Source organism: Lutjanus erythropterus, chromosome 10 (assembly GCF_056507025.1).
Source record: "Lutjanus erythropterus isolate fLutEry1 chromosome 10, fLutEry1.hap2, whole genome shotgun sequence".
NCBI classification, from domain to species: Eukaryota; Metazoa; Chordata; class Actinopteri; order Lutjaniformes; family Lutjanidae; genus Lutjanus; species Lutjanus erythropterus.
In genome coordinates, this window is record NC_139326.1 from 11,873,985 (window position 1) to 11,901,769 (window position 27,785).

At 39.4% G+C, this 27,785-nt stretch overlaps 1 protein-coding gene across 1 annotated transcript in view; it reads right to left on the reverse strand.

Annotated features, from left to right (window-relative positions):
- The window catches only part of fras1 (Fraser extracellular matrix complex subunit 1), a gene marked incomplete at its 5' end in the record, with an annotated part of 266,195 nt that overhangs the window by 148,244 nt on the left and 90,166 nt on the right, over positions 1–27,785 (reverse strand). Inside the window, 7 exons of the mRNA XM_084729014.1 lie at positions 2,409–2,552; positions 13,465–13,612; positions 16,139–16,228; positions 19,539–19,730; positions 22,327–22,428; positions 25,118–25,201; positions 27,067–27,200. Coding sequence (XP_084585140.1) covers positions 2,409–2,552; positions 13,465–13,612; positions 16,139–16,228; positions 19,539–19,730; positions 22,327–22,428; positions 25,118–25,201; positions 27,067–27,200 — 894 coding nt within the window. The remainder of the gene's footprint in view (positions 1–2,408; positions 2,553–13,464; positions 13,613–16,138; positions 16,229–19,538; positions 19,731–22,326; positions 22,429–25,117; positions 25,202–27,066; positions 27,201–27,785) is intronic.

Here is a 27,785-nt window from a genome sequence, read left to right on the forward strand (position 1 = left end):
AGACTGTTCAGCTTGTTCAGAATGGTGCAACTACTGCTTAGAAAATGCAGTTTTCATTTTTCTACTGTTGTGTTTGAATAAAAACAGAGCAGGTGAACCATTCATTTATTGTATCAATTTACCTTAAGTAATGCAACCAGTAGAGAAAATAAAAAGTCAGTTTTTTTTATTCCTGTGGGAGACTTTTTCAAACAGAACTACACCACTTATTACAAGCGAACTAAACCACTTTTCTAATCTACTTTGCGAGTTATAAACGATAGAGGTTTAACAATCATTTGGCATAGAAATGTCAATCAAATGTCATCAGTTTTATCATCGTATTTAGATATTTTCATGTATGTATTAATCACATATCTCTTTCATAGTCTTTGTAATATTACATTGAGTTTTGTTCTACACTGTCCGTCAGATCACATCTGTATTGTTGATCTTTGACTATCTTCATATTAGATCTAACTGAAGTCTGTGTTCTATTGTGCTGTTCTTATCTTGGCCAGAAAAACCTGTTGAAAGATATCTTTAATCTCAGTGAGGCACTCTGCAGGTTGAATAAAGCTATTATAACACAGGCGACATCTATACAGTCCACACATTCAGGGCTTAAGTACCCCTCTTTATACTTCTAAAGTACGAGTGTGGAAACGCTGTTAAAGATTCGGGCCACTAGCATTAGCAGCTAGGCTTCAAAGTTAATACCTTTATCTGTGCCTGATAGCTTTACGGCATCGGGGCGTTTGGTGTTTACAGCTCCATGAATATCTGTGGGCAGTAATTGTCTGGCTCACCAGGAGAGCAGGTCAATGGGATGGTAGGAATTCAATGCAGTAAAATGCTAAGAAGATTACCGCTGTCGTGGGTCAATGCTCGGTCAAGGTGGTGTGGTTAGTTCTGAATCAGGCAAACGGGACCGCAGATGGATACAAACACGAAAAAAAGCATGAGGAGGAAAACATGAACTCAATACAGATACAGGCACACACACTCACACACAGGCAATCAGTCCAGATGGAGACACTGTTGCAGTGCTAAATTTTAATGCCGCTTGCTGCAGTGCTGCTGCACTTTGACTTTCCCACTATTTCCTCTTAAATGTGGGGCCAAAGACTTTGTCTGTTTACAGCAACTGATGTGAAAAAGTTTGAATTTAGTCCCGCTTTATGATGTTCAATAAATGATTCTCTGCAGGGACAGACTCGGCATAAATTCAGAGCATGGATGAAACTTTCTACTCCATAAACATACAGACCTGAATGATTCCAGCAGTATGTGTATTGACTTCTGTGTATTCTGAGTTGACTAAGTTATGATTCTGAGAAGACTGTGTGCAAATCTGCATGAGAACTGCAGGTTCAAAAACTTAATTTTACTATATCATTCTTTACCAAGTAAAATCAAACAAAAAAAGACAAAAACTGAAAATCCCAGCACTAGTGTATTGTAGGAGCATACTAATATATTTGAAAAGAGCAATAAGCTCCTTGCAGGAACCACTCGCATGAACAGATTTATTTGTTAAGCGGATTCTACGAGTGATTGTCGAACTTGTCGCATTCACCAGTTTTCTCATATTTTGAATCTTCTTTCAGGCACGAACACAATTTACAAGTGGTTCAGACCACATGTGCAGTTCACTTTTCACTAATGGACTGTATATTTCATTACTGTGAAGAAATTTTGAGTTTTTAAATCCTATATAAATTACACTTCATAATAACATTGACTGGTTGTCCATAATATAATTCTAAATGTATTCCTATAGGCTAACAATATCATCATTAATTTAAATTGGCTTGTACCCATACTGTCTGCTGGCTGTATTTTCACCCGCAGGTTTATGCAAGTCTCTGTTCGGGGGAGCATCCGCTGCTGCAACACCTGACAGTGGAACATCACCAATTATGGTACATATTCTGTCCTCCATCTCCATGATGAAGACTTCCACTTGACCCCCTCCTCCTCTTGCAGGCATTGATTGCCTTGCTGTGGCAAGACTTTTTTTTTAAAGCCAGTCTCATATCGAACCATTTCCTCATTTCACAGTGCGACCCTCAGGTGACATGGCATTAATAGCACTCGTTATTTTTTCCCGTTCCTTGGCTTTAGCAGGTCCCTTAATTCCACTGCTTACGCTGTTAAAATTATAGACTTCCCTTTATATATCTCTGAAAGCATGACTTCAATTTCTAAACTCATAAAGTTTCTCTTTATTTTTACACTTTGGTGCCATTTTCATGAAGGAACACTTCATGACATATGGGACAGGACTCATAGCCTTATATGGTATTACTGGGGAACTAATTATAGTTGCACTAAATTTACAGTTAATTTACAATTAATTATACTACACTCAATAAAAGCAGTTTTGAGTAGCTATTTCCATGTAAATATTTAAAAGACAGACCTACCTGCACATACTCGTCCTTCAGCGTAATAGCCAGGTGGACAAACGGACAGACAACGGCCAAGATGGAGGAAGGCCTTTGGGTCCCTGCAGCTCTCACATCGGTCGGGAGTCCCCAGACAGGAAAGGCAGTCTGCATGGCACTCGACTGGAAAACACATATTTGATTTACGTAACTTAGACTTAATTTGTAACATTCAGTACAATATGTTTGCATCTACAGTAAAATATGAATACTGCATGGTGAAAAATTATATATCATGCAAAAAAGAGAAACGATGCACGCACATACACACATACATACATTCAGTCTTTCAGATTCATGTGTTTCATTTTATTCTATACATCTGGACAGACGCTGTTGGTGGATGCAAGATGACTGGGAGACTTGAAGTCACTCTCACTCAGTCAATGACATACACATTTTGGCATTTAATTTTATGCAAATTCTAAACAGATTTGGCTCTGCACTGAAACTCAGTTAGCAGAGGCTGACAGATTTGACTTTTCAAATGCGTGTGCACGGACACTAACACACACAAACACACACACACACACACACACACACACACACACACACACACGATTTGATTTTCTAACAAATTCCATCCAGTACGGTCGTGTTAGTGGTGGAGAAGTTTTACTGTGTAAGATGTTCCCTACTGGGAGTTTTAGAGCACATCCACACTTTTCTACTGTCAGCCAACAGCTCCACCGGTGCATCTTGTGGGGAGTGCTTTCCCTCCTGACACCCGTTCCCAGTTGGTCAAACATTTTATCAACTTAGGAGCACAAGCTTTTTTTTTAATTTGTCCACCAGCTGCACTAAAAGTCATCACGCACTGAGCAAACCAATGTGTACACAACCGTAAATCATAGGTTACTGCTGTTAGCAGCTACTATTATTTCGCTTACTGACAACATCCTGATTGGTCGGTTGCTTTTCCTCCTGGAAAAACAGCCATTACTGACCCCAACACCGTGTAAATCTGTTATTCAGAGGTCTGGAACAAGGCTACAGTTTCGTAAATTCAAATTAAAGTCAATGCCATTTGATGCTTGACTTTGACTTTGCAATAAGCAGCAAAAGTCTGCAAGTCAATGCAGAAAAAAGGCACACAATACAAAAATCAATCACATCCTGAGGCTTTGAAGAGTCTCCTGACAATGTAACAAGAGAAAAAATAATTGCCTACAAGAGCTCAGTGAAATGGCACAGTTACTGCTAAAATACACTTTGAAGTATGTGGACATTACATCCCCCAAAATGACCAAGAAACACTGTCAATGCAACAAACTATGAAACTGCAGTGGCAAAAAACATCAGCTACAAGTCATTAGCTGGTTTGTAAAGGTTACTCTCAGACATATTTCAGATGTAGCACCTGAACAAAAAGAAATCAGACACATTTTCAAAGACATGAAACACACATGAACATCCGTACAGTACATCAACAAGCTGATTCAAAAGAAACCAGTAATGTGAGTTTTAAAACTTACAACATCGTGGATAAGAATCCCACATTATTTGGATTCCACTGAACTGCATAAACTTATCCATGACCTTCCGTAGTTACGTCTGAGCACTTGTGACTTAAAAGCTTTACTCTGTCTGGGCTTGTTAAAGTTGTGTCTTTTTATCCCAACTTATTTTCAAACAGTATGTTTCCCCCTGGTTTACTAGAAAGAGAAGCAGCTGAAATTCAGTCTAAAATACAATTATTGTAAGAAAGAATTTGGAGGGAAAACATCACAGTGAACCATCCATCAAACTTCTGATACCCTCTAAGTTCTTTTGCAAATTACCTTGCCTTTCAAAATCTGAATGCATGTCTCAAAAATTAAAAATGTCACTTCAGAAAACCTGTCAGCTTCTGAAATTACAGAATCGGAGATGACAGCAACGACACTTCCACGTATCTGGATTGGACAACAAGCGAATGCAGGCAGCCTCTTGTCAAACAATATGTGGGGCTGCTTGCACTTGATTGCACTGTGATTGCTCCATTCATTATGTGAATGTATTGAGTAAATAAAGTGCTCGCCGCTTGTAAAAATGTGACTGAGGGATCTGATTAATGTGACGACTCCAGAACAAGACAGAGAGAGAAGAAGGAAGAAGAGATCTGGAAAAAAAAGGAAAGACTTATAAGAGAAAAGCCCAAAGAGACAAAGCGTGAAAAAAATGGACAAAAGGTATTAAAAAAAAGGAGGAGTTGAAGAGAGCACGAGACAGAAGGAGGTGAGATTTCAACCTTAATGGCAAATAAGACTGTCACTAAGTCAGTAAGTAGAATCTCCATCTCTCTTTCTTACTCTACTACTTCTAATTATTCCCTTTCTCTGTCCTCTTTCTCCTCTACAGCTTCATTTTCTCTCTTCCATCCTCCCATTTTCTCACTCACTCCCACTTTTTTATGCCTCCACACTGGCGACAGCCGAAGGCTGGAGGCATTATGTTTTCAGGTTGTCCATCGGTCCCATTCTCATTAATGCAATATCTTAAGTATGCACTGACGGAGTTTCTTCGAAGTTGGTGCACATTTCCACTTGGACTCAAGGATGAACTGATTAAGTTTTGGGGGTCAAAGGTCACAGTGCCCTCACAAAACCCCAAACTATAGAATTTATACACTTATTTTGACAAAAATTCACACAAATGTTTAATAGGATGATGAAGTGATGACATTTTATATTTAAAAGTCAAAGATCAAAGGTTAACTTCATTGTGACATAAAGTTCATCTCTCCATCAGTCCTCTCTCCTCCTCTGTAAAAAATAGTCCCTAAATTTTCTCACTGGAAACATAAAGGTCAATATAATTAGAAAATACACTTAATTCCTGTTATTATATTCTTTAAAAGTCTTGACATTGATGTAAACTGGAACCTGGCTGGTTGGCAGAGGCATACAACAGCGAGGCACTAATTCTAGTTAACTCACTTTTCATCCCACCATCCTCTTGTTCCCCTCGTGTTTTTTTTTCTCTGACAGAAATAATGAGAGAAAAACTGTGAGCTAAAACAAGACAATGTGAGAAGGAGGAGACAGAGTGAGAAAAGTGGGGGAACGAGATTCTTCACACTGTATATTCTGACCCACTGATGGTTATTAGCTAATACCAATATCAGTCAAGTGTTTATCTCTCTATTTAGCTGTGGCCAGTGCTTCAGATAGTGCTGACGTACCAATCCCTGCATATACGCTGGGATACATGTACCCATCCTGCATCGATCCTAAAACTCTCGCTGCAAAAAATGCAGTCCTGAATGTGGAAACAAATTAGTATATTTTCATACAAAACTCCACCTGACTAGTTACAAGATCATTTCCTGTTTGCTTTGACAGCTGAGAGAAAACCAGAATTGGATTTTTCCCTCTTGAGGATAAAGCCACATTACAGCACAAGTTCAGCAATCACACGCTTTGATACAAGCAGTTGTTTACAGAAGGCTGCCTATACGCTCTCACACTGTACTTTAATTTCCTCACGAGCGTAGCGAGTCAGAATCCCTGAAGCACAAAATTAAAAAAACTGCAGCTGTGATTAACAGCAAAGTTGTATGAAAGCAAGTGATCCTGAGGTGTGGATCCAGGCGTAATGAACCGCGTGTGCAGCTCCACCTGATTATGACAAAGGCCTGAAGCTGCAGATGTGTTAACATTTGGCAGGGATGTTGCTCTTTTGTCACCCAGCATCATTAGAAAAGTATAACAAAAAAAAATACCTACCAATTTGACTGTTAGCAAAAGCTTGACCTCCAACTGAGACTGGCTACCAGCCACAGTAGCTCAGAGAATAAGCCAACTTACCATCCAGAGCCAGCATTTACCAGCATTTGGCTGGTGATTCATGGTAATTTCACACCCTGATTCCCACTAAAAAGCCACTGCCCCATCCAGTAATTCACCCATGCAATCTGCTGCCAAATTTCCAATCATGAGGCTCTTTATTTGAGACAATAAAGCCCCAAATAGGATCAAAATCCATTTAATTCATCCAAACTTTGTTGATTAAAACTGATGACATAATGGTGAGGGGATTAAATGACTTAACGGTGTGCTAGACTAAAAATAGCATGCGCTGAATCTGCTTACAGATGCATACATTTTAGGATATCTGGGCCCGTATTCATCAAACATCCCAGAATCCCTCCTGAGAATCACACTGAAAGTTAAAGTAAAAACACTCCAACCACAGAGAGTTATTTATGAAACTTCCTAAGACCGCTGCTGGGAGAGAGTGTTGACGTTGCTGTTTCATGTCACTTAGTAGCAAAGGAAAAAATATAATTATGAAAAATAAAGTTTTTTCTGATAGTTGTGGTTTGTTTTAGATAATGGAAAAATCTGAAATGCATAAAGTAGCACAACCCTCTTTAAGTGCAGGCAGCTAAGTGAATAAACAGAATAAACCAGTGTACCATTTACAGAATAGACACCAGCAGTAAACACCGGCAGGCCATTAGCTCAAAAATACATGTTAATACAAATTAAAGGACCAGTGTGTGAGATTAAGTAGCATCTTGCAGAAGTCGAAAATAATATATTTTTGTCATATTGTAACATTTTAGGACATTTCCTAGATTATACATTTTATTCTTATCCTAAAAGTAGACAAATGCATCACTTAGCGAGATTTCCAATTCTGATAATTGATAAATACATGCCCAGATTTACTATTTTTATATACAGTATAAGGAAACAAAATAATAATAGCCATATTGACAGACTCATTTGGGTCAAACTGTGGCAGAGGGGAACCCGTATGTGCAAGTGGAAGGCTCACATCTACAGCCTTTCCCATGAGACCTGAACGCAGCACAACTTCTGCCCAATAAGAGGAGAGCCTGCTGACCCCTGGTCCTATAGACAGCTGTGATTAATAGGCTTAAAGGAAGATTTACGGGTCAAGCTGGAGAGGAAAAAGGTAAAGAAAGATTTTTTTCACCCCCATTTTTCTATACTTAGTCGCAAACTAAACACAGTTGGAATTCACAGTCAGGCAGACAGACTAATGCAGAGTTAACAAGCGAAAACACGTGTCTGTTTAACATATCAGCATGTAAATGTAAAGTGAAGTGAGTAAATCACGCTTAAATCACTTTGTTCAGGCATGCATATATGCATTATAATGCCATTACTGGAGAAGCCATTACTGCACACACACACGCATTAACCCACACAAGCTGCAAGGTGATGACAGGTGCAAGTGCAGTATACTGAGTGCAAATATAGAAAGCACACAAACACATTTAAATAATTCACTCAGGCACACATGATAACACACATGACCCATTCATACTATGTATTCACACAGACACACACTTATTAACACCACAGCGTGTACAACATGTACAGGATGTAGAGAGAGATGACGCCTTCTATTTCCAGCTCTGACGCTTTCTCTCCAACACTCACAGAAAGGGGCCAACAGAAAAAATAAAGAGAAAAAAGAAGGTGAACAGTGAGAGGTGATGGATGATATGACCTCTTCTGCAAAGAGTTCAGGAGAAAATTCTTAAATGTGCATTAAGCTGACAGAAAGATAGAAACTAAAAAGACAAATCGATCGAAGCGTCCAAGGTGTTTTAGCTCTCAGAAATGAATCTTTTGAGACAAATAAGTCTGAGTGAAGGGCTCTCAGTTTCATTCTTCGTCTTCACTCAGTATTGTTCCTCTGGACCCCACCAGCTAACACTTCAGACGCCGCTGATATTCCACTGGCCTCAAGGAGAAAAGTAACGATCAAAAACATGAAGGCAGGTACAGTTGTGGTTTAGTCTAGAGCCTGGGTCATAAAATAAATCTAAGAGGGGAGGGGAGAAAAGAAAAAAAAAAACAAAATGCTGTGACACCTAATGTTTGCTTTTTCTTGAAATATTGGATAATTTCACCTCCTGAGCCTCGGAAAGTCATTTAAACAAAACAATCTGAGAAGTTTAGAGTGGAAATATCTGTAGCGGAAGTGTAATCGACTCACAGACACCTGAAAATGTGAAATGTGGACGTAAAACACTATGTACACAATGTATTTTTTTCTACAGGATTGCATTTTTTTTATGTGATGTCTGAAAAATAACTGTATTTGGAAACGGAGGTTGCACTTCAACAATGAGATCCACTTCTCAAAATATTGAAAAAGTAGCACGCCTAAAGTCCTCAAGTCAAGTAGGACGAAACACTCACATTTCACTTATTTATTTGGTTCACATCACAATAAACACTTGTTTTAACACAAAGCCATCGTCAGAGCATTGGCAGTACTATGCAGGTTTAATGTGGCAATATACACAATCACAGACAACCTAACATGCAAAATTGGCACAGTTTATAATTCCTGAATCAGAATTTTCCTCACAGTATGGAGATGATTAAATGATTCTGTATTTGTTATGTTGCTGCAGCAGAAAAAATAAGTAGCAACTATAGCTGTTGAACTGCAGTGAAATAAAAAGAAGAAAAAGTATTTCCCTCTGACATGTCGGAAGGTATGAAGCTACATGAAATGCAAATACTCAAGTAAAGTAAAAGTACTTCAACTACTCGAGTTGTTACTTTCCATAACTGCTTCAGTTATGAAATTAACTAACTCCCAATGTGCAGGCTAATGTATATTTCAGTGTCTGCAGCTAAATAGCTAAGCAGTTAAAGAGCCATCTGTAGCTAAAGCTAAAATATTAATAACATCACCACGAGCTGTGACACAACAATTTGAGTCTGTCAGAATAGACTCTCGAGTGTTCGATTTTCATCTCTTTTCATGGAAAGTCTCTACAGACGGTGGTCCTGCACACGCAATCTCCTCATCGTCTCTGCAAATTCACGTTCATACGACTCTGTTTTGCATTAGTGAAATTATTTAAGGGGGAAATCGAACGCAGCCTGGATTATGTTTGTCCTTGACGTTTCTAGAACAATGTTCACATTCACAAATGTTCACTGCTAACACTTCTCAAATGAATTCCTTATTTATCCGTGCATGATGAACCACTTGGTTACAGGAGCACTGCTGTCATGGTTAAATATGTGAAATGTCAACAGCGACTTCTGTTATTTCAGAAAATGAAAAAGATGAACCACATAATCAAAGTTATCCATGGTGCCACAGCTGACATCATTATTCTGTGTCATTCAGCAACTCGGTTTCCCATGAATTAAGTAGATAGAACAGCAAAGACACTCTTTCTATATCATATATGCATCATTAATAACCAATATGGTGTTTTGTTGATTTGTTAAATTAAACTCTTCTTGGGAATCGAGTGAGTACACGAGCTACCAGATGCAAAAACAACTGGCTACCACAGGATATTACATTTTACAGGTTTCCCCTGTTGTTTACTTGGACCAATTAAGCTGCGTATTTGCCTGATAATATACAGTGTTTTTAGACATTTTAATATGCTGCTGTGGAGAAATGCTCTGAACAGTAACACCCAAGACAGAAAGAAGACCGTCAAGGGACACACAAACACACAAGCTAAATGTGAACAAAACAATCTCGTCCATTCCAACCTCATAAAAAAAAAAAAGCCCTACTGTCGTCTCAAACAGTCCATTTGTCTGGTGCAGTGAAGAAACATCTCCCTTGCCCAACTGTAATTATTCATTCATGCAGCCAAACTTAATTATAAGTCTTCATAAATCTTAACAATGTTGCCCCACTGTTTAATAGCCTGCTGGGTATTTATCTATATGAGAAAATAACCTAAGTTTGTTACGTTCTAATTGCTGACAGTCTGTATAGGCTTTTTAAGTCGATAAGACAGATGGATCAGGGAGGAAAAACAGAAGTGCGATGTGACTGTGTGGCTTTAAGCTAAGAATATTTGCTTAAAGCTATAATTTAATGTCTTTGAGAGCATTTCCCTTTCTTATAACCACTACAAAAAGTTTAAACTGGTTAAATCATAATTAAAACAGTTGATTATTAATTATTTTTTGATGGACTAATTACTGCAGCTCTAATTCAGGTACTTCATTTTGACCTTTGATGAATTAGATAATGATGAAAATGGCGGGAAAACTACCTCTGCATGCTATCTGTTCATTAACACAACCATTAATGAAAGAATGAGTTATGAAACAGTCTCAATTTAATCCTGACTCCTCTATATGACCTACATAAGCAAACGAAACCATCCATGAGAAACTTTGTCTATATAGTTATTTTTAATGGCCCAAATAATATAGAAAATTTTGTTTTTGAAGTTATACTTTGTGATTATGGCGGTGGAAACATAACTGCTTTTGTCCACAGGAGCCTCCAAAATCAACAAAGTATGAAATTTAGCTCTAATGTCTGGTATTTCCTTTTGAAACAGGTTGAAAGGAAAGGGGGAAATCATCATTAAAAAAAATCCCTGTTGTTGGGACTGAGGTCACCATTACAGTGACACCATATCATAGTAAAAGCCCTTCGTTGCACTCATTAATTGTTAAATAGGTGTGTATTCAGCCATGGAAAATTGGCCAACAAAGTGAAAGTCATTTTTCATTTCATGTAATTTTAAGGCCCCGGGGAGGCGAGGAGCAGCTCCGTGTTCAGAAAGTTTTCACACTTTTTAAACTATCGTACAATTCTGCTCTTTTAAAATTGCAGAGGATCTCTGGATATGTCAACTTCAAATGATGATCGCCTTTGTTTGAAAAATATAGAGAAAAAAAAAACAGCCCATCAAACAACAAAACTGACCCAGAAATTCAAAGCACGTCTCCATCGCTGCCCGCTTTTTAAACAGAGTTTGTATTTTATGTTGATATTAATGTGTAGAAATGAATGTAAATATGAAGAAGGGCATCACAGAGACAAAAAGTGCATGTTGAATTTGCGATACCTGCTGTATATAAATAAAGATTAAAAGTTAAAGACAGTGATAGACTGAGGATAGCTTGTATTGACTCTGTGTGACTGTTCCAGTGTCTGTCCTCAGGCAACAGCATGCTGAGACATACAGAGCAGCTTGGCCGCCACTGCCCTCCTCCCCAAGGACAATTTGGATTTTGTCCTTGCTTTTCTATAAACTCCCTCTCTCTTTCTTTCTCTCTCTCTCACACACACACATACACATTATTTATGAGCCTCTTTCTTCTTTAATTATCCAACCAGCTCCTCATTTACATATTCAGTATTTTTAGCAAGTAACTTAATTTTATTATGCACTCTATAGATCTTTGTCCATTGGTCGGTCGGTGCACAAAAAATTCTCCAACCATTGGCAGCAACAGTTTTTGCCCGAGGAAGCGGAAATTTGGCATGGAGGTCAAGTGTGTGTGTGTGTGTGTTCAAGCCAGTTAGCTAAAGGGGGGGCGGTAAAGGGAGTGGCCTCTCACAAAGAGACGCATGACTTCAAAATGTATCCACAGATTTGAACAAAATTTTGTGGAAAGAGGGCATCCTGGTAGAGACTCCTCAGCAATGGCCAGGGTTCAATTCCAATGCACTACCCTTTGCTGCATGTCTTCCCCCACTCTGTCTCCTCTATTTCCAGTCAGTCTACAGCTGTCCTGTCAATGACACCTAAAAAAAATCCCCCTGAAAAGAATAATCTTTAAAAAGAAAACTGATTTTGTGGAAAAGCCGAGAGCCAACGGATGGCTGATTAACTGTTCATGTCAGATCACGTAAAGGCAGTGTGGCAGTGGGAGTGGCCTGTAACAATAAGGTACATAACTCCAAAATGGATCAATGAAACATGACCAGGCTAAAGAACCATTTGTCATAGTCCCTTGTGTCATTGCTCTTAACCCCCCACATCTTAACCATACCCTCTTCGACTCCTGTGGGAGACATCACTGGTCTCAGCATAGAGTTGTTATTTCATTGGTATGACCGGGCCCCACTCCTCATACTTTAGTCACACTCCTCTCTCGCATAACTCATTAACTGTTTGTTTTAGGCACTTGTGGGAGTCATCACTGCACTCTTTAGTCATGCTACCTTTCATGAACCATCGCAGAGCCTTGCGGCAGGTAATCATCGTTGCGGCATCATCGGACTGGCTGATATTTGATTGAAATTCTTTATTGGTCATTAATATACATGTGGCCCCTCCAGCCAGATATGCCTCAGACACATCAGTCATTTTTGGCAGAGAGTTCCTTTTTCCACTGGCGTGACTTAGTCCCACTCCTTATGCTTCAGTCACGGAGGTCAAACAGTAGATGTTAACCCTCTGGGGTTTATGTTTGCCTGGTCTAATAGTGTAATAACATACAATGTTTTTATACAGTTTGTCCCTTTACAACTCCACTCAACATTTAAAAAAAAAAAAAAAGTCATCAGCCAGACATTTTAATCTCCTGAATGGGACAATCAGGGTGTTGTAAGTAATTCGGAAACTTATCCCCCTCTGTTAATGGAACCTGACAAATAATACTGCATTGCATGTTATTTCCATCAAAACAGCAGAGTCGGATAGAATAATGAAAAAAAGAGACGACTTCATTCTTGAATACCAATTTTTTCAGGGGAAAAATTAATCAAAGAAAAGGCAGTGGTACCAATTTCTACACCCACAGTACTGGAAAATAAAATCCAGTTACACAAAGCGATATGATTTGGCAGTGAGCAGAGTCACAGTACTGCAAGATGTTCACATACTTTTTTGCTAATTAGTTGAATTTTTTTATGCTTGTAAACACTTCTTTGACTGAGTAAGGCATTTTCAGGGGATGTGTGCACCGATACATGGCAACTTCTTCCCAAAATAACTTTGGGAATGTACTGAATACCACGGATTTAACAGCGGGTGAGACTGTCTGACATCTGAATCTCAAAGCTTATTCATAAGACCTTCAGCCTCAGAATGTCTCATGTATGCGTTTTATATGAATAACAAAAATGAGGAGACTATAAAAACTGTGAAGAATGAAAGAGGGACCTTAATCTGCCAAAGTCACCGACAGACACCAATACTGTGAACCCTTTGTGATGTGTGTGCTGTCAAAGGTGCAGATATAAAAAAAAGCAGAGGGTTACAAAGCAGAGGAATGTTTCACAAGTGGCAAACACATTCCTGACACACATGCACCCAGCATCCTTTGCGCCGACGTACCTTGGGGACACTCTGGGCAGCATCCGTCCTCCTGGGGGACTGCCAGGGTGCCCGGCGGGCAAGTGGGGCAGGAACGCAGATAACAAGTCACCTGGGCATGACGGCATTCACACTCCCGGCAACCGCTATCAGTCCATCGAGCCAGGTCCTAAGAAAGGACAGGGAAGGCCGAGAGACGGGGATTGAAAATAGAAGAGAGAGCAAAAATATAATTTATCAGATGTAGACTTAGTGAATGCAGAGGTTTAAGTTCTTATTATGCGCCGAGCGCGATTGTGGCAAAACTATCTCCTTACAGGGGACGGACAGAATGTTAAAAAACCCCAAACAAACAACTGTGGATTTCAACTTGGAGGAATTACGATTAAAAAGGAAGCCACACAGACCAGGCGCTATAACTGGAATAATAATAAGGGGTATGTGTCAGTTATAAAAGACAGTCAGGACTTCGTATACATTTTAAAAGCAGAATGAGTGAACTGACAGAAGCCCACTGAGGCCAGATAGTCTGTCAAACAGCAGGAACATCACAAAAAAACCTGATTTATCTCCAAAAACTGAAATGGTTTTATAAATCACGACGACTTTTCCTAAACAAGGCAGGTCAAAGCTCACAGACGAGGACAGAAACAAAACTGAATCAAAACTTTTCCTGACTGACAGAAACTAAAAAGCGTCACGAACCTGTTTTAATAGCAGGCCTCCCATTCACAAACCACTTGTGTCCAAGGATCTATCTGACAAGCACAAAACCTGCAGCCCTGAGCAATAAAGCAAAGAAATCTGCAGCCTTCAGTGTCTGTTATCTCATCCAGTATAAGAGTGAGCCTGTATGGTTGTGTAAGAGCTGAAGACCATGAGGTCATTTCACAGGACCAAACACTGTTCCCTCATTATCTACCCACAAATCATCACATCTTCCTTTAACATCAGTGAACTGTTACAGAAAGCAGAAAGCACATATTCTTCAACTCAGTCATTTATCAAACAAATGGAGGATTTCAAGTTACTACAATGAGTTATAACTGCATATGACACGGTTTCAATTTAATACTGATGCCCCTATATTACTTACATAAGCTAACAAAACCAGATGCAAGAAGATTGGCTATTTCTGTATAGTTATTCTTAATGCCTGCCACCGGGTCAGATTCTCCTTGAAATCACATCAGTCTGCGTTTACAATTTTCCTGGCTACAGTCCATCAAACGTTAGCCAGTTAAAAGGAAGCAGGGGGAGATTTTTATGTAGATAATTCTATTTTTGACCTTGTGTTTTTTTGCTGTGGAAACACTACCACGTTTGTCCACAGTGGCCTCCAAACTTAATAAAACATAAAAGTTCCCTCTATTAGCTTTAATAATACCCCAGGTGAGGCAGCAGTACAAGCTCAATGATGAGTCGATACCAGACGCCTGTGATCCGATTTCAAACTCAGCAGCTGTAAGTTTTGTCTTTTTTTAAGTTGTTCTGGGACAATGTTGGACTAATGCTGCAATACTGAGGGACAGTTAAGAGAAACTGTGTAAATATTAACCTTATGTGAAGCCAACTAAATGACAAGTAGTAGGTTGGATATCGGCAACTGTTTTTACATGTCGCTTTCTGTAAAACTTTATACTGACTTTGTTTGTATACACAAACCAGTGCGACCCTGGTCACCAGGTGTGTGTGTGTGTGTTCCTACTGTATGTAATGCTACATCTACTTGATAGACAAGTCTTGACGGTAACGATAAAGCTACGTGCAAAAAATAAAACTGCAGAAATTCATTTGCTTGGCAGCTCTGTGTACCTCTAATTTGCACCAGTTTAGGCTCACAGGTGGAGTGCGCTCAGTGGTAACCAAGATTTTCTTTGGTTGTCTACAGCCTTAGTTCAGTAACGCACCTCTAAAACTCACTAACTGTCATATCTATTTCTACACAAACAGAAATGTAAAAAACATAAGTTTGTAGTGTCAGGGTTGTATGCCGGCGCTATTTCTTGACAAACAACAAGTCACAAACCTGCTACTTTGACCTTTCAGACGGGCCTTTCAGAGACACTTGAGCAGAGAAATGTGTCTAGGTGTGTAATAAGTATGCAGTATCTATCTTTGTTTACTACTGGTAAGATGAATTCCTCGGGGAGACAAAGAAAAATCTATTCGAAAATGATAATAGGACTCTCTACACTCGCACTAAGCCTCGGCCTTGGCTGACCATCCTGCAGCAGTACGTGAGCATCCACCCCCCGGTTGAAATGTAAAAAATTAAAGCCTTTGCTTTCTGGGTTTCTATTCTATGAATAATGAAGATGATGCCAGAATATAAGAAGGAGATTCAAGTTAGAGGCTAAACAGCCCAAAGTAATACGATAGTTATGTCTTAGAAACACATTTACTCTGTCTCATTGCAACTCTAATTCTCAGTCTTTAGATCCTGTTTTTATATATTTATATATAAATTGCTTAATATTGATGAATTTGGATGTTTGTGCAGTAGCCTCCTCTGCAGTGAGACTTAACGCCACTTATTTTCTTTTTCTTTTTCATCTGAGAATCGACGGTTTACAGAAGCCCCGTGGTGTCTTTGTCTCACCCACACAGTTTTGGTTTCTTGATTTTGCAAACTTCCTCTCATGTTCACGTGCAAACACAGTCAAAGTAAAATCTAGATCTATGACAGAAGTACCTTGTAGGATTTCCCCTCATACATGCAGGAAGGTTTCTCAGAGGAACACTCCGGGCAGCACTTCCCCGGGAGGTGAATGAGCTCCGATCCCTAAAAGAAATTAGAAAAACATAAACTTACTCTGTGTAAAATTTGATTCCATAAAACCATAAGACATAAGAGAAGCTGACAGAGACACAGAAAGTCAAAAGTACAAAAAATGACAATGGAAATTAAAAAAATAGAAATAAATGAAACCTTCACATCGGAAAAGTGATTGTGAGGAAATCTTCAGTATTAATGGGGCAGGCAAGGCGTGACTTTTAGTTGAACTGGTGATACTTTTTAGATTTAATTTTTCAGCCAAGAAATAGCAGAAAGCAATTAAATACCAGATTTTTTAAAACAAATTAGGACAGACAGAAGCTTTGCAGTAAGTTTTAAAGGAAAAAGTCTCATTCTCTCACAACAATGCTATAGCCAGCATGTTCAGGTTAATTAGAGTTCAAATTGATGCCAAATATTCAGCGATTGAGTAAGTATCCGTTTATGAATTGTAAGGAGTCATTAATAATCTTTTAGGAGGAGCTGATGTTTATTACGTTTAAGTTGAGCAACAGCTGAATGGAGTCAGTGAGGGAGGCTGCGATCAAACTCAAACTCTTTTCAGATTTGATATACTTTCAGATCAGGTATTTTCAGGTTTTTGTTTTCAGGATAACAGGATTAGCTTCACACTGACAGACAACGGGCAGGTATAAATAAATATGCTGATCAACTTACGGTGTCGGGACTCTTGTCACTTCAGCAATCAATTTGGTAAAAACCTTGTATCTCCACGTTGTAAATATTGCAGGCGTGTGAAAGTCTGTCTTGATTTCCAAGGGTCCGTAAAGTATTTTTAACTGTGTTTGCTTTTAAAAACTTAATCGAACAAGCTGCTCAGCCCATAGACTTTATAATCCTTTGATAAGAATTAAAAAGTGAAAAAATATCTAGGTGGAGTTAAGAGCTCTGCACATTACAATGGCAATACGCCACTAATGCAATCCTCCTCTCCGTACCATTACAGTACATTTTCACCCCAGGTGGCACGAGAAGGAGTTATAACCCACCTTGGTATAAGTGTACCCCAGTGCCTTTCTCTGCCCATTGACCCACTCATGTCATTAAACCCGTAACCTCCCTTTATTTGTTCTGCACAGTGACACACACAGGGGGAGAAATTCATGACTCTGATCTTCTTAGCAGAGTGACCTTGCTCAATTCGGATCTGGACAAACGCCAATTATGCTACTTACAGCTAATGGCACTTACCAGCTGTAATTATCACCATACAGCATGATTAATGAGGGCTTATTTTGTCGTGGCAGGGGATATTAAAGTAATATTATTAAATCTGCTTCACGTAGGAAAACATTGGAAGAGGTGTTGAGTCGACGCGGCACCGAGCCCAAAGTGGGTCATTTTAGGGGATAAAAGTAACTATGGGAACACCTGCTAATAACCTTAACAAATCCTTTGTTTATTTTGTCCCAAAACACTCCCACGTCCAACGTCCCACATTCCTAACTGGGCCAAGTCTGAAAAGCATGTCTTCATATGAAGGCTATCACTGATGCTGCATTCACGGATGGTCTTGTAAATGTGATGTCAGGGTGATGTAGAGAAAGTGCAGTTGAGTCTTTTTTTGTGTGTGTGAGTCTACTGCCAGGTTCTAGTTTACTTAACCCGTTTTCTACAGCCTCATCTCTGTATATTTTTTTGCTGCTGTGGCCAGCCTCCACACAGATCATTACGGTTTCATCTTGTACTTCAATTTACTTCATCTAAAGTCAATTATCTGTGATGGAAGCAGCCAACCTTGTAACCTCAAATGATCACCCCGTCTCACATCCCACCCAATCTGGATTAACTCCTAAATACCAATGAAGATAGTAACATCAGACCTTGTGAACCTGTAAATCTCACTGCGGCAAATTACACCGGCCGCAGGAACTTGTGAACAAACTAACTGTGACATCTGCCATTAACTTTTTAGTGGCCTGTTTGAAGGCCAGGAAATGGGATTTCTGGGTGCTGACATGTTGCATTTTGCGGGCAGGTTAGAGCAGGTGGTGCCTGCGGCAAGAGTCACCTCATATGATCGTAAGGATCCTGAAGATGATGTTTCACACTCATTTTTAAAACTTAGTGGACCATTAGTGACTTAATTAATAAGGTAGCAAGTAAGACCTCTTGTGGGTTACACACATTACCTCTGCATTCAAACAAGGATAATAGGTACTGGCGTTACTTGGTGCTGATTTACACTGAATTATGTGGAGTTTAACTTGTTTTACACACAACAAACAGCCAAAAGACTAAACTGCCTCTCGCTTTGTTGGTTAAAATGAGACCAGCGTTTTATTTTACAAACCCCTCGAGAGAATAGCTGCTCTACATTCACAAATAGTAGTAATTTTATCTCACTGGTCATGGAAACTACAATGTGTTTTAAAGTACAGTTAGCAGGTTAGCCAGCCAGTAACCTTTAATGACAAATGACAGAGGAGGAACTCAAAATATTGAAATATAAATAGATAATAAATCATTTGCTGTTAGTATTTACCTGTCATCCTGCAGGCTGCATATATCATCATCTCGCCAATAATGTCTCTGTACAGACTTGTCCAAATACAACAAGAATATCTTTTGATGTTCTAATCACTTTAATTTCACCAACAAATTCTGCCTTGAAGTAACGTTACGACCAAGCATCTGGGTTTTTATATGCCTTCAGGTTTCCCTTTGCGTATTTCCCCAGATTCCCCTGCAGATAATCGTTTGGTTTACTCCCAGTTTCGCAGTTTCCCTGCTAAAGGCAGCCATGTCGCAGGATGTTTTGCCACTCGGTCTCAGAGGGCGTGTCCTGGTGGTAAAGCGACATCAGTGCATACCCTCTACTCAGAAAGTCCAGTTTGAGGACTACATTCAGAAATGTAAAGGCAAATCATACACCAAAAAGGTGCCCAGGTATTTTAATACTATAAGATTACACACAAGATTATACACCTCTTGCAAGTTTCCACCCACAAATCATCTTATTTCCGTGCTTAGTAATTGCAAAGTAAACAGTAGAACAATCTCATTTATGCTACAGGGTGTTCTCCCAGAAATGCGTGCATGCACATATTAGATTGGCCACTGCTGTGTTGCCAGATGACTATGCATTAAAGCAAAAGTTTAACCAGGTTCGACTTTTTTAGCCCTCTGGCTCGGCTAAATAAAGTTTAATCAAGCCAGTGAGTCTTTTCCAGCCTCAGAGGGCAGCCAGGCCCTGAGGAGATGCTTGTGACAAAACAAAACTGACAACTCCAGTCTCCAAAGATGAAGCAGGATTCAGTTTATAATGAAGACTTTTCCTTTCTCTCAGGCTTACCTGCGGGCACTCAACACGACCACACTCGGCCCTCTGGCAGAGGACTTGACCCCGGTTACAGGTACAGAATTCGCACCCCGTGCCGTTCCACATGTCTCCATGGTAACGCACGGCGCCCTCATATAGGCAGCTCCCCTTGGCGGCGGCACATTCATCACAGCACTGACCAGCACGCTTCACTTTGGTCTGACCCTGCGGGGGAAGCGGCGCAGCGAGTTTAGGTTGGTGTTTGTTTAGTTTTCATGTATAATGCAGATGATAGGAGCGAAGGGATGCAGCCTGAGCCGTGAGACAAGACAAAGAAAATCCAAGGAGCTTATAAAAATGCTGGTTTTTGTTCGTGTGTGTGTGTGTGTGTTTCAGCAGACAGAGATAAAAGGATGAAGCCGAGAGTGTGTGTTGCATTATTAAGGGAAAACTCACCAAGCAGTTTGGACATTTTTTACGACTTCATTTGAAAGTGCTGAGAGGTGTAGATTTATTGACACAGCAGATGTAACGCTTTCACATCTGAGAATTCGAGATCCTCTATATCACATGAAAACAGAACATATCATTATAGAGAACTTCCTTTTTCCTCTCTACTTGAGGCAGCGTGATCATGGACTCTCCACATCACGTCACCATTTATTAGCAGAACACTGAGGTAGTTATTAGTTCAGCTTTTTTCTCCTTGTATCTGCTTATTTCAGAGTGCTGGTTTTGAGGCGTTTTGAGTCCACTGGGATCCTCTCTTTGCAGTGCTGGATTCAGTTTTTTCTTGCTATCATCAGTGGAGGGAACTGGTTATTTAAACATCCTCAGCTGTGTTGAGAGCCGAGGATATTTTTAAGCTTTAGTTAAAGTTGTTAAAAGAATGTGGAAACTTTGAGTGACAGAGCAAAATGCTTCAAACGGGTTTCCACTGGCTTCACAGAAACAGCAGGAAGCCCGATAAGTTCGCCCTTAAAGCGAGGGTTTTCTCTTTATAGGTTTAATAAGGGCAAATAAGGTCTGAACTCTGTTTTTGATTAGTTTGTGTGTTCAGTCTTTTAAAAAAAATAGTGTTACGTGGCTGCTTTTAATCAAGATTTAAAGCAATTTCAGCTTGATGTCCTCCTTCAAATTCTCCTCTCTGGTCATACAAACTAACTTTCTGAAAAAAAAATAGGTGCAGTACATTCAAATTTGTCCTCATTTAAAGAAGAAATCTGTAACATGTTTACTGTAATTCATCATGAAATGATCATGATATGTCATCAGACATTAAGGAAACTCGCTAAGTTAAAATACTCGCTTCTCTGACAAAGTTACAGTCAGCATGTTGTCCTTTTGAAATTTCTATTCCAGGCTGGAATAACTGTTTTTATGTGATGTTTCACATTAATTAGGGTTAAAATTAATCGTTAATGTTCACCAATTGAGTAAGTGTCTAATTTGGACACACAGTTTACTACATATTGCTCATTATTATGTGCACCAAACACCCTTTTTTTAAAAAACATATCAAAAAGTGCCTCTCGCATGGACTCTTCATTGTACATTGTATTGCATCACTCTACAGTAACGACCTCTGTCTTGTTTTTCTGTGTTTTAATTGTTTTTAAGCTGCCTTCCTGCAGTAAGAACTTCCTCTTGTGGGGCAACAAAGATCTGAAATAAACTGAACTACATAGATTAATGAGAAAAGTTTATTTAGTCTCACTTCTACATGTAGCTTAAAAGGTAAGTCTGGTCATATTTTTTATTTCTTTTAACAAATGCCATGATCACTTGATGTCCTTTATGTATTTCCCAAAATGATGTTTTTAATGATGTTTTTATGGTCCTTATGTTTTATGTCATATGATGTGCCATCATGTATGGTTATTGATGTCCTTTTATGCTGTCTGTGCATAACAAATTCCCTCAGGGGCGATAAAGGTTTCGTTTATTCATTCATTCAAATGATCATAAACAAGGATGAATGTATCCCACTTGTTTGTGTCTGATCAACAAATTGATCATTATCACCTTCATTTGCATCATCAGTATAACAAGAACCATGAGAACATTACTGCATTTCTTCAGTATAGAATACATTTAAAGTGCTGCTGCTAGTTTATATATGAGTGGCTTAAAGCTAAAATACATTTTTCATATATTTAAAGGATGTAAACTCAGCAGGGCCCTTACATCTTGACTCAGCTGGTCGCCTGCAGTTGGAACACAGTGAAGCTGCATTTAGCTTCTGTGCTGAACTTTCTCATTAGCTCAAATATGCCCCAACTTTTGCCAATTTAAAACTTTTATTGTGCACATAATTGTTCCTGGGTCCATTTCTCGATTTATTACTGCAATGTAACTGCACTTTTACTGCCCTACTACATTAATTCCTTTGTCTGTCAAATATTTTAATCTATTCTTGTTTTATTTTATCCTTTATTTTACATGTCACTTTTACTGGAATTATTATGTTCCTATCTGTGCTGGGCCCTTTAATGTTGTGTTGTGTGTCTGGATTGTACTTTATGGTCCTCTCTGCTTCACTAACAAGAGCTCCAGCGCAAAAAGGAAGCTTCAGGCTCAAATTTGCATGCAATTAACGATTAAATGTCAGCCTGTGTGTGTATATGTGTGTGTAAGACTGTGAGTGCACGCCTGTCAGACAGCGAGCAGAAGACATTTCTGTGTGGTCGTGCATAGTTAAACATCTCTGCATCCATTAGAGTTTCAGCGCAGAACACAAATATATGAGGTGAATTCTAAAATAAAACTGAATGTCACTGAATGTGTGTGTGTGTGTGTGTGTGTGTGTGACACTACCTACCTTGTCACAGGTGACGGGCCGACAGGTGTGTGTGTGGCACTTAGACTGGCCCCGGTCACACACACATTTGGTGCAGGCGTTCTTCTGCCACTGCTCACCATGCTGCCAATATACACACAGATACACACACTTAGACCATCTCCAAGCTACACACACACTTACACACACCGAATCACAGGCTGTTTGTTGGAAACTCAAAGCTCATTAGAATCCAATGAGTGTCTTCTTCTCTGTGTGGGGATATGGAGTAGGAATAGGCAGCGTGAATGGCATATAAACACACACAGGCACGCACATACACACACTTTGCTGTCAGGAGCAAATACTACATCAATCAGAGGCGAACATAGTTCTCCTTAAGTTCAAAACTTTCCAGACAAGAGTGTGAAGACCTGAACTGAACTAAGCCTAACCCTGTGACAAATCAATAGGCACATGCAGTTTTTAAACAGGTTTCAACTGTAAAGACATAATTTAACTTTTTGGGTTAATGTGGGCTGAACTGGTTGAAAAGTATGGTCTTTTAGATGTACGGACTGATGTTTAAGCAGCATTTAAATGACTACGTATCCATGTAAAGGTAATCTTACCTACATAATATATAGTCAGTGATTTACTCTAAAAAAACTATAAATATAAATAGCGTTCTCTCCTCACTGTAAATATAAAAAGTTTAGCCCAGTTTTAACCTAGATATCTAGACAGGTTCTGTTCTGCAAATCATCCAAGTGGGTGGTGCTGGGATTCAAAAATAGCCAGGGACAGTGTAACTCCTGTGTCCCTGGCATAGTAAATATCCATCTGTGCGCTCTCTTGTCAGAGCGCTAACGTGAAGTGAAGCTATCCCACAGCGGGACAGTGCCTGATGTCTTTCAGGCACTGTCCCGCTGTGGGACAGTGCCTGATGTCTTTCAGTTCCTAAATATGTAATCTGTCTCAATTTGGGGTCAACTTCCTGTAGTTGTCTGATTAAATCCAAGCTTCCTTCGCTGTTAGGCCTAAACTGCTCGATTAAATATTGACAGAAGCCTGGAGGGTGCAGATTATTTCATTATTTCACAAGAAAAAGATATTTTCACTGATATAACGTTCATTACAGCCATTTATCAAATAGATCAAAACCCTGTAAAGCATGTTGTAGAGCTCTTTGAACATCAGTAACTCGTATGGAAGGTGCCCTAGTATATACTGTATGTGAATTAAAATGAGAGTGGTTTATAATGAACCGTGGCACAGATCTCTTTACAGACAACTGAAACTCACATTTGGGTCATTCAGAGTTCAAAGAGCTTAATTCTAACGTGAACAAACATGGAGATCTAAAGAGGTCTGGATGAACAGATATGAACATGTTTAATGTGAATGTAATCTTTGGAAGCATTAATCACACACACAAACGCACACAGGCTTGTAAACGAAAGTATTCACGTGGAAATTCACAAAGCAGTTGCAAACTCACAGACGCACAGAAACACCTTCGAACAAACACGCACATTTATACTATACAGCAATAAACACAGAACCACAGATCACACAGTTTACACGCCTTTACAAACACAGACCAACGGGTTTATTGGTATCAGAGTGTTTTCAATACTAACAGGAGTCAAATGGAACATTTCTGGTTTCTAAAAGCTCTCACACACAAACACACACACATAAAACTGAACTTTGAACCTGACTGTTTTTCATTTTCATATTTTCATATTTTGTTTCTAGAGGGGAGGTGCTGTTGGAGAGTGTGGGTCATCCCATTATCCTCAAGTATGATTGGTTATCTATTGTTTATCGAGAGGCAGGATCTCAGTTTCAACCACGTTTGATGAGTATTTTTAAATGTGCTTTGTTTCCTATTGTGTGTAGCCCACTTTTAATTTTTCACAAGGTTATTTAACTAAAATACATCATAAGGATAGAGGTATTTCATGACACATGGACTGTATCATACCAAAACAGAACTAAATATCAGTCTGGTCTTTTCACCAAGAAAACACTAAAAACAGTCAAGTTTAACTGTTCATAAGACAAAATATAGGTGATATAAAGTCTGTGTCCATTTACAAGACCAATTTTTACACATGTATGTGTAAATGCATGCCTGTGTGTACTTTTATAAGGACTAGAGTATTTGAGACCAGCAGTAAGGTGACATAATTCCTTCTCTTCTAATAAATAGCCAATTGAGATGTCCCTGACACTTCTTGACACTCTGAAAAAGAAATCAAACATCTGAAGTCACGACGGCACACACATGAATGAATGTAATGTGTGTGTGCGTAGGCATGTGTGTGCGTGTGTTAGAAGACACAGACACACATTAGACAGGATGGGACACTCCATGATCAAAGGAGGAGGAGAGGAGAGGAGAGGAGAGGAGAGGAGAGGAGAGGAGAGGAGAGGAGAGGAGAGGAGAGGAGAGCTTAGACTTCTTTCATCTCAATATCAAAACACATTGATTCACACACACACACACACACACACACACAGATACATATGTCAAAGTCACCCTGTCATCACAAAAATATTCTAATAGATGCAAGAGAAACGCAAAATGCAGAACAAAATGTGCCAGGTCACATAAGTACAGATTTATGAGCTGTCATCAGCATCTTCCAACACACATTAATATCACAGACACACATGCATACACATTTTGTGAACACAGTAACACACAGATACACAGACGCTCATCCAGAGGCTTTGTGACAGAGAGGATTTGCACGCAGTCCTACACAGTAACACACACACACCCACACACACACACACACACACACACACAGAGGTCACCTACCTGGTACTGTTTACCAGCAGACAGACAGGGGTTGGACACACACTGAGGACAGCACTGGCCCGGCTGGATCACTAAGTTCTCATGCTGAAGGAGAGAAAAAAACAGTCAGATCAGGTGTGTGTGTGTGTGTGTGTGTGTGTGTGTGTGTGTGTGTGAGAGCTAGAGAGAAAGACAAGAGAGAGAAAAAAATGACAAACACCTGGACTACAATAATAAAAAGACAGCAAGTACAAATCCGTTTTCCTCTTCTGTGGTGTAATATAATTCTATTGCTTACACACAGCACTGTAAATATATACGCTTTGACAATACTGTTAGACAGCCTGACATTTTGGGTAATACAATCTCAACCAGAGTGAAATAACATCAATATCAATTTCATCTTTGTGCCTCCAGCATAGATATAAATGTTTGACCAAGCTTAGCACAAAGTCTGTTGAACTCACTGGCGTACTGTAGTAAAAAATATGCCCTCCAACAACTCCAAAGCTGTCTCGCAAATTATATCTTGTTTATTTAATGTGTGAGCATGTAAAATCCTCAAAACAGTCAAAATTATAAATAGAGATATTGTGGTTTTTAAGGAGCAGAATAGCACACATTGGAGATGTTTTGTTTTTTTCCCCAATTCAGGACTGAACTAAACTTCTGTATCAGCCTCTATGAGTATGTTTTACCAGCAAGACTCATGTTTTGACAGATATTTCAATTGATAACATGATTTTAGTGGAAATGATCATTTTTGTATTTCATTTTCACTAAAAGCAAGCATTTTCCTTTTTGTCTGGAGAATCTGACTTGTAAGCTTTGATTGTAATGTTAGGTTCTGACACATTTTACTTTTAGCAAAATATCTGGATACTGCACTTGGCCATGAATTGCAGTTTTAATAATAATTCAATCAATTGTTCAGCTGTACTTTTGTCATCATCTGTGACATGAAAACATCAGTTTTCCAAACAGTCGGAGAAAGTAAAAGTGTGCGTCCTGCTGCTCTTAGTTCAGGTATAAAATCCCAGCCGAACCACGGAGCGTACAGCACAGGCAGCGTCCTGTCAGCAACTGCAGCCTGCAGCCTCAGCTTGTTAAGTTTACAGCCTGACAGGCTGCTGGATTGTTCTGCATACAATAACATAGCTAAGAATCAAGAGCTGAACCTTGTTCACTAACTGGTCATTTAACCCTCTCCCATCAGTTAACCACAAGCGCATGTTGTCACATGGATGTTTTTAATAAGTGTGCCAGCTAATATAAAAATATGTGATGCATGCATTTTTGTAGCTTCTATTTGATTTATCCTGTTTTGGAGTTATTGGAAGGTGTTTGTTGTAAACTTTTATGGCTGGCTTTTTGCCCGTTTCAGTGTCTGAATGAAGCTCAGTTAATCACACAGAGAAGTGAAAGATGAGCATTTGTCATCCTCTTGGGTGATGGTGCTCCCTTCAGTCCCGCTCCTGTGGGAGTCGCACTGACCCTTTATTTATTATAATGCGCAATTAAATGGATTTATTATAATGTACTCCACTTTATTATAATGTATAAAGTCCCAGAGTGATTTTAAATGAAAACAAGTCAAGAGGTGAGTCTCTATTTTTGAAACATTGCTCAGAGTAATCCAGCAATAAAGCCACCCATAAGGGATGCAGTGGAATACAGAAGGTCACCTTTGTCTAGTATTTCTATAAAGATGGCTTCTAAATCTATTCCAAGGAGAGACGTATGAGATAGAAAATCTATTATGCATTGGAAAAAATTGATTGTCTTCTTCTCTGACTGGATTTCAGGGCAGAAAAGCACATTTCACAGAGTGTGAGACTGTTCCTTCAATATTCATGCCAATAGGCTTATTGAATTTGAACAAAGTGAAGTGAGTGGGACAGTCAGAGAGCTATTGTAACCGCCGGTGTGAACATAATAGAAGATCCTCTGCTATATTTCCAGAAACTCACTGGTTTGCAGGCCACCTGCTGGCACTCTGCAACTGAACACTGGACTTCCCCGTTGCTGCACACACATCTGGAACAAAGGCTGGGCTTCCACTCTTCGCCGTCTCTGTACACAGTCCCCTGCCAGGAGCAAGACTCTGACACACACACACACACACACACACACACACAAACACAGAATGAGTAAACAGTGAAAATAGGCGTCAGGTAATGAGCTGACTGTTCAAGCATTGTTTGCCCTCACACTCATTGATTTACAGTGAGGAGAGAACGCAGTCCCTAATTAGCTGCTAACCGGTAGGATGCATCATAGCAGCTCCAAGACATCATTAGAGTCGAGATTAACCTTTCAGCTCGGCTCCAGCTGCTCTGTGCACTGTAAAAGCTCAGGCTTTGTCACAATAACATCCTCTCTGATAAAGGACATGATGCCACACACTCTGAATTGTGGGATCCAAGCACTTGGGTGATCTTTTAGCAGGGGAAATATTTCTTAATAGTCCGCTGGTGCAGGGGCGGATCTAGGAGTTGAGGAGATCCGGGGCGAAGCCCAGAGACTGCAACCTTTTTGTTGAAATGTCTGAAGAACTTAAAGTGGACAGAAGGCACTGGACAACACATGTTAATACACATAAATTCACACCTGTTAGTGGTGCAAACCAAGTACATTTACATCAACTACAGTACTTATTTTATACTTCATATACAGGCAAATACTGAAC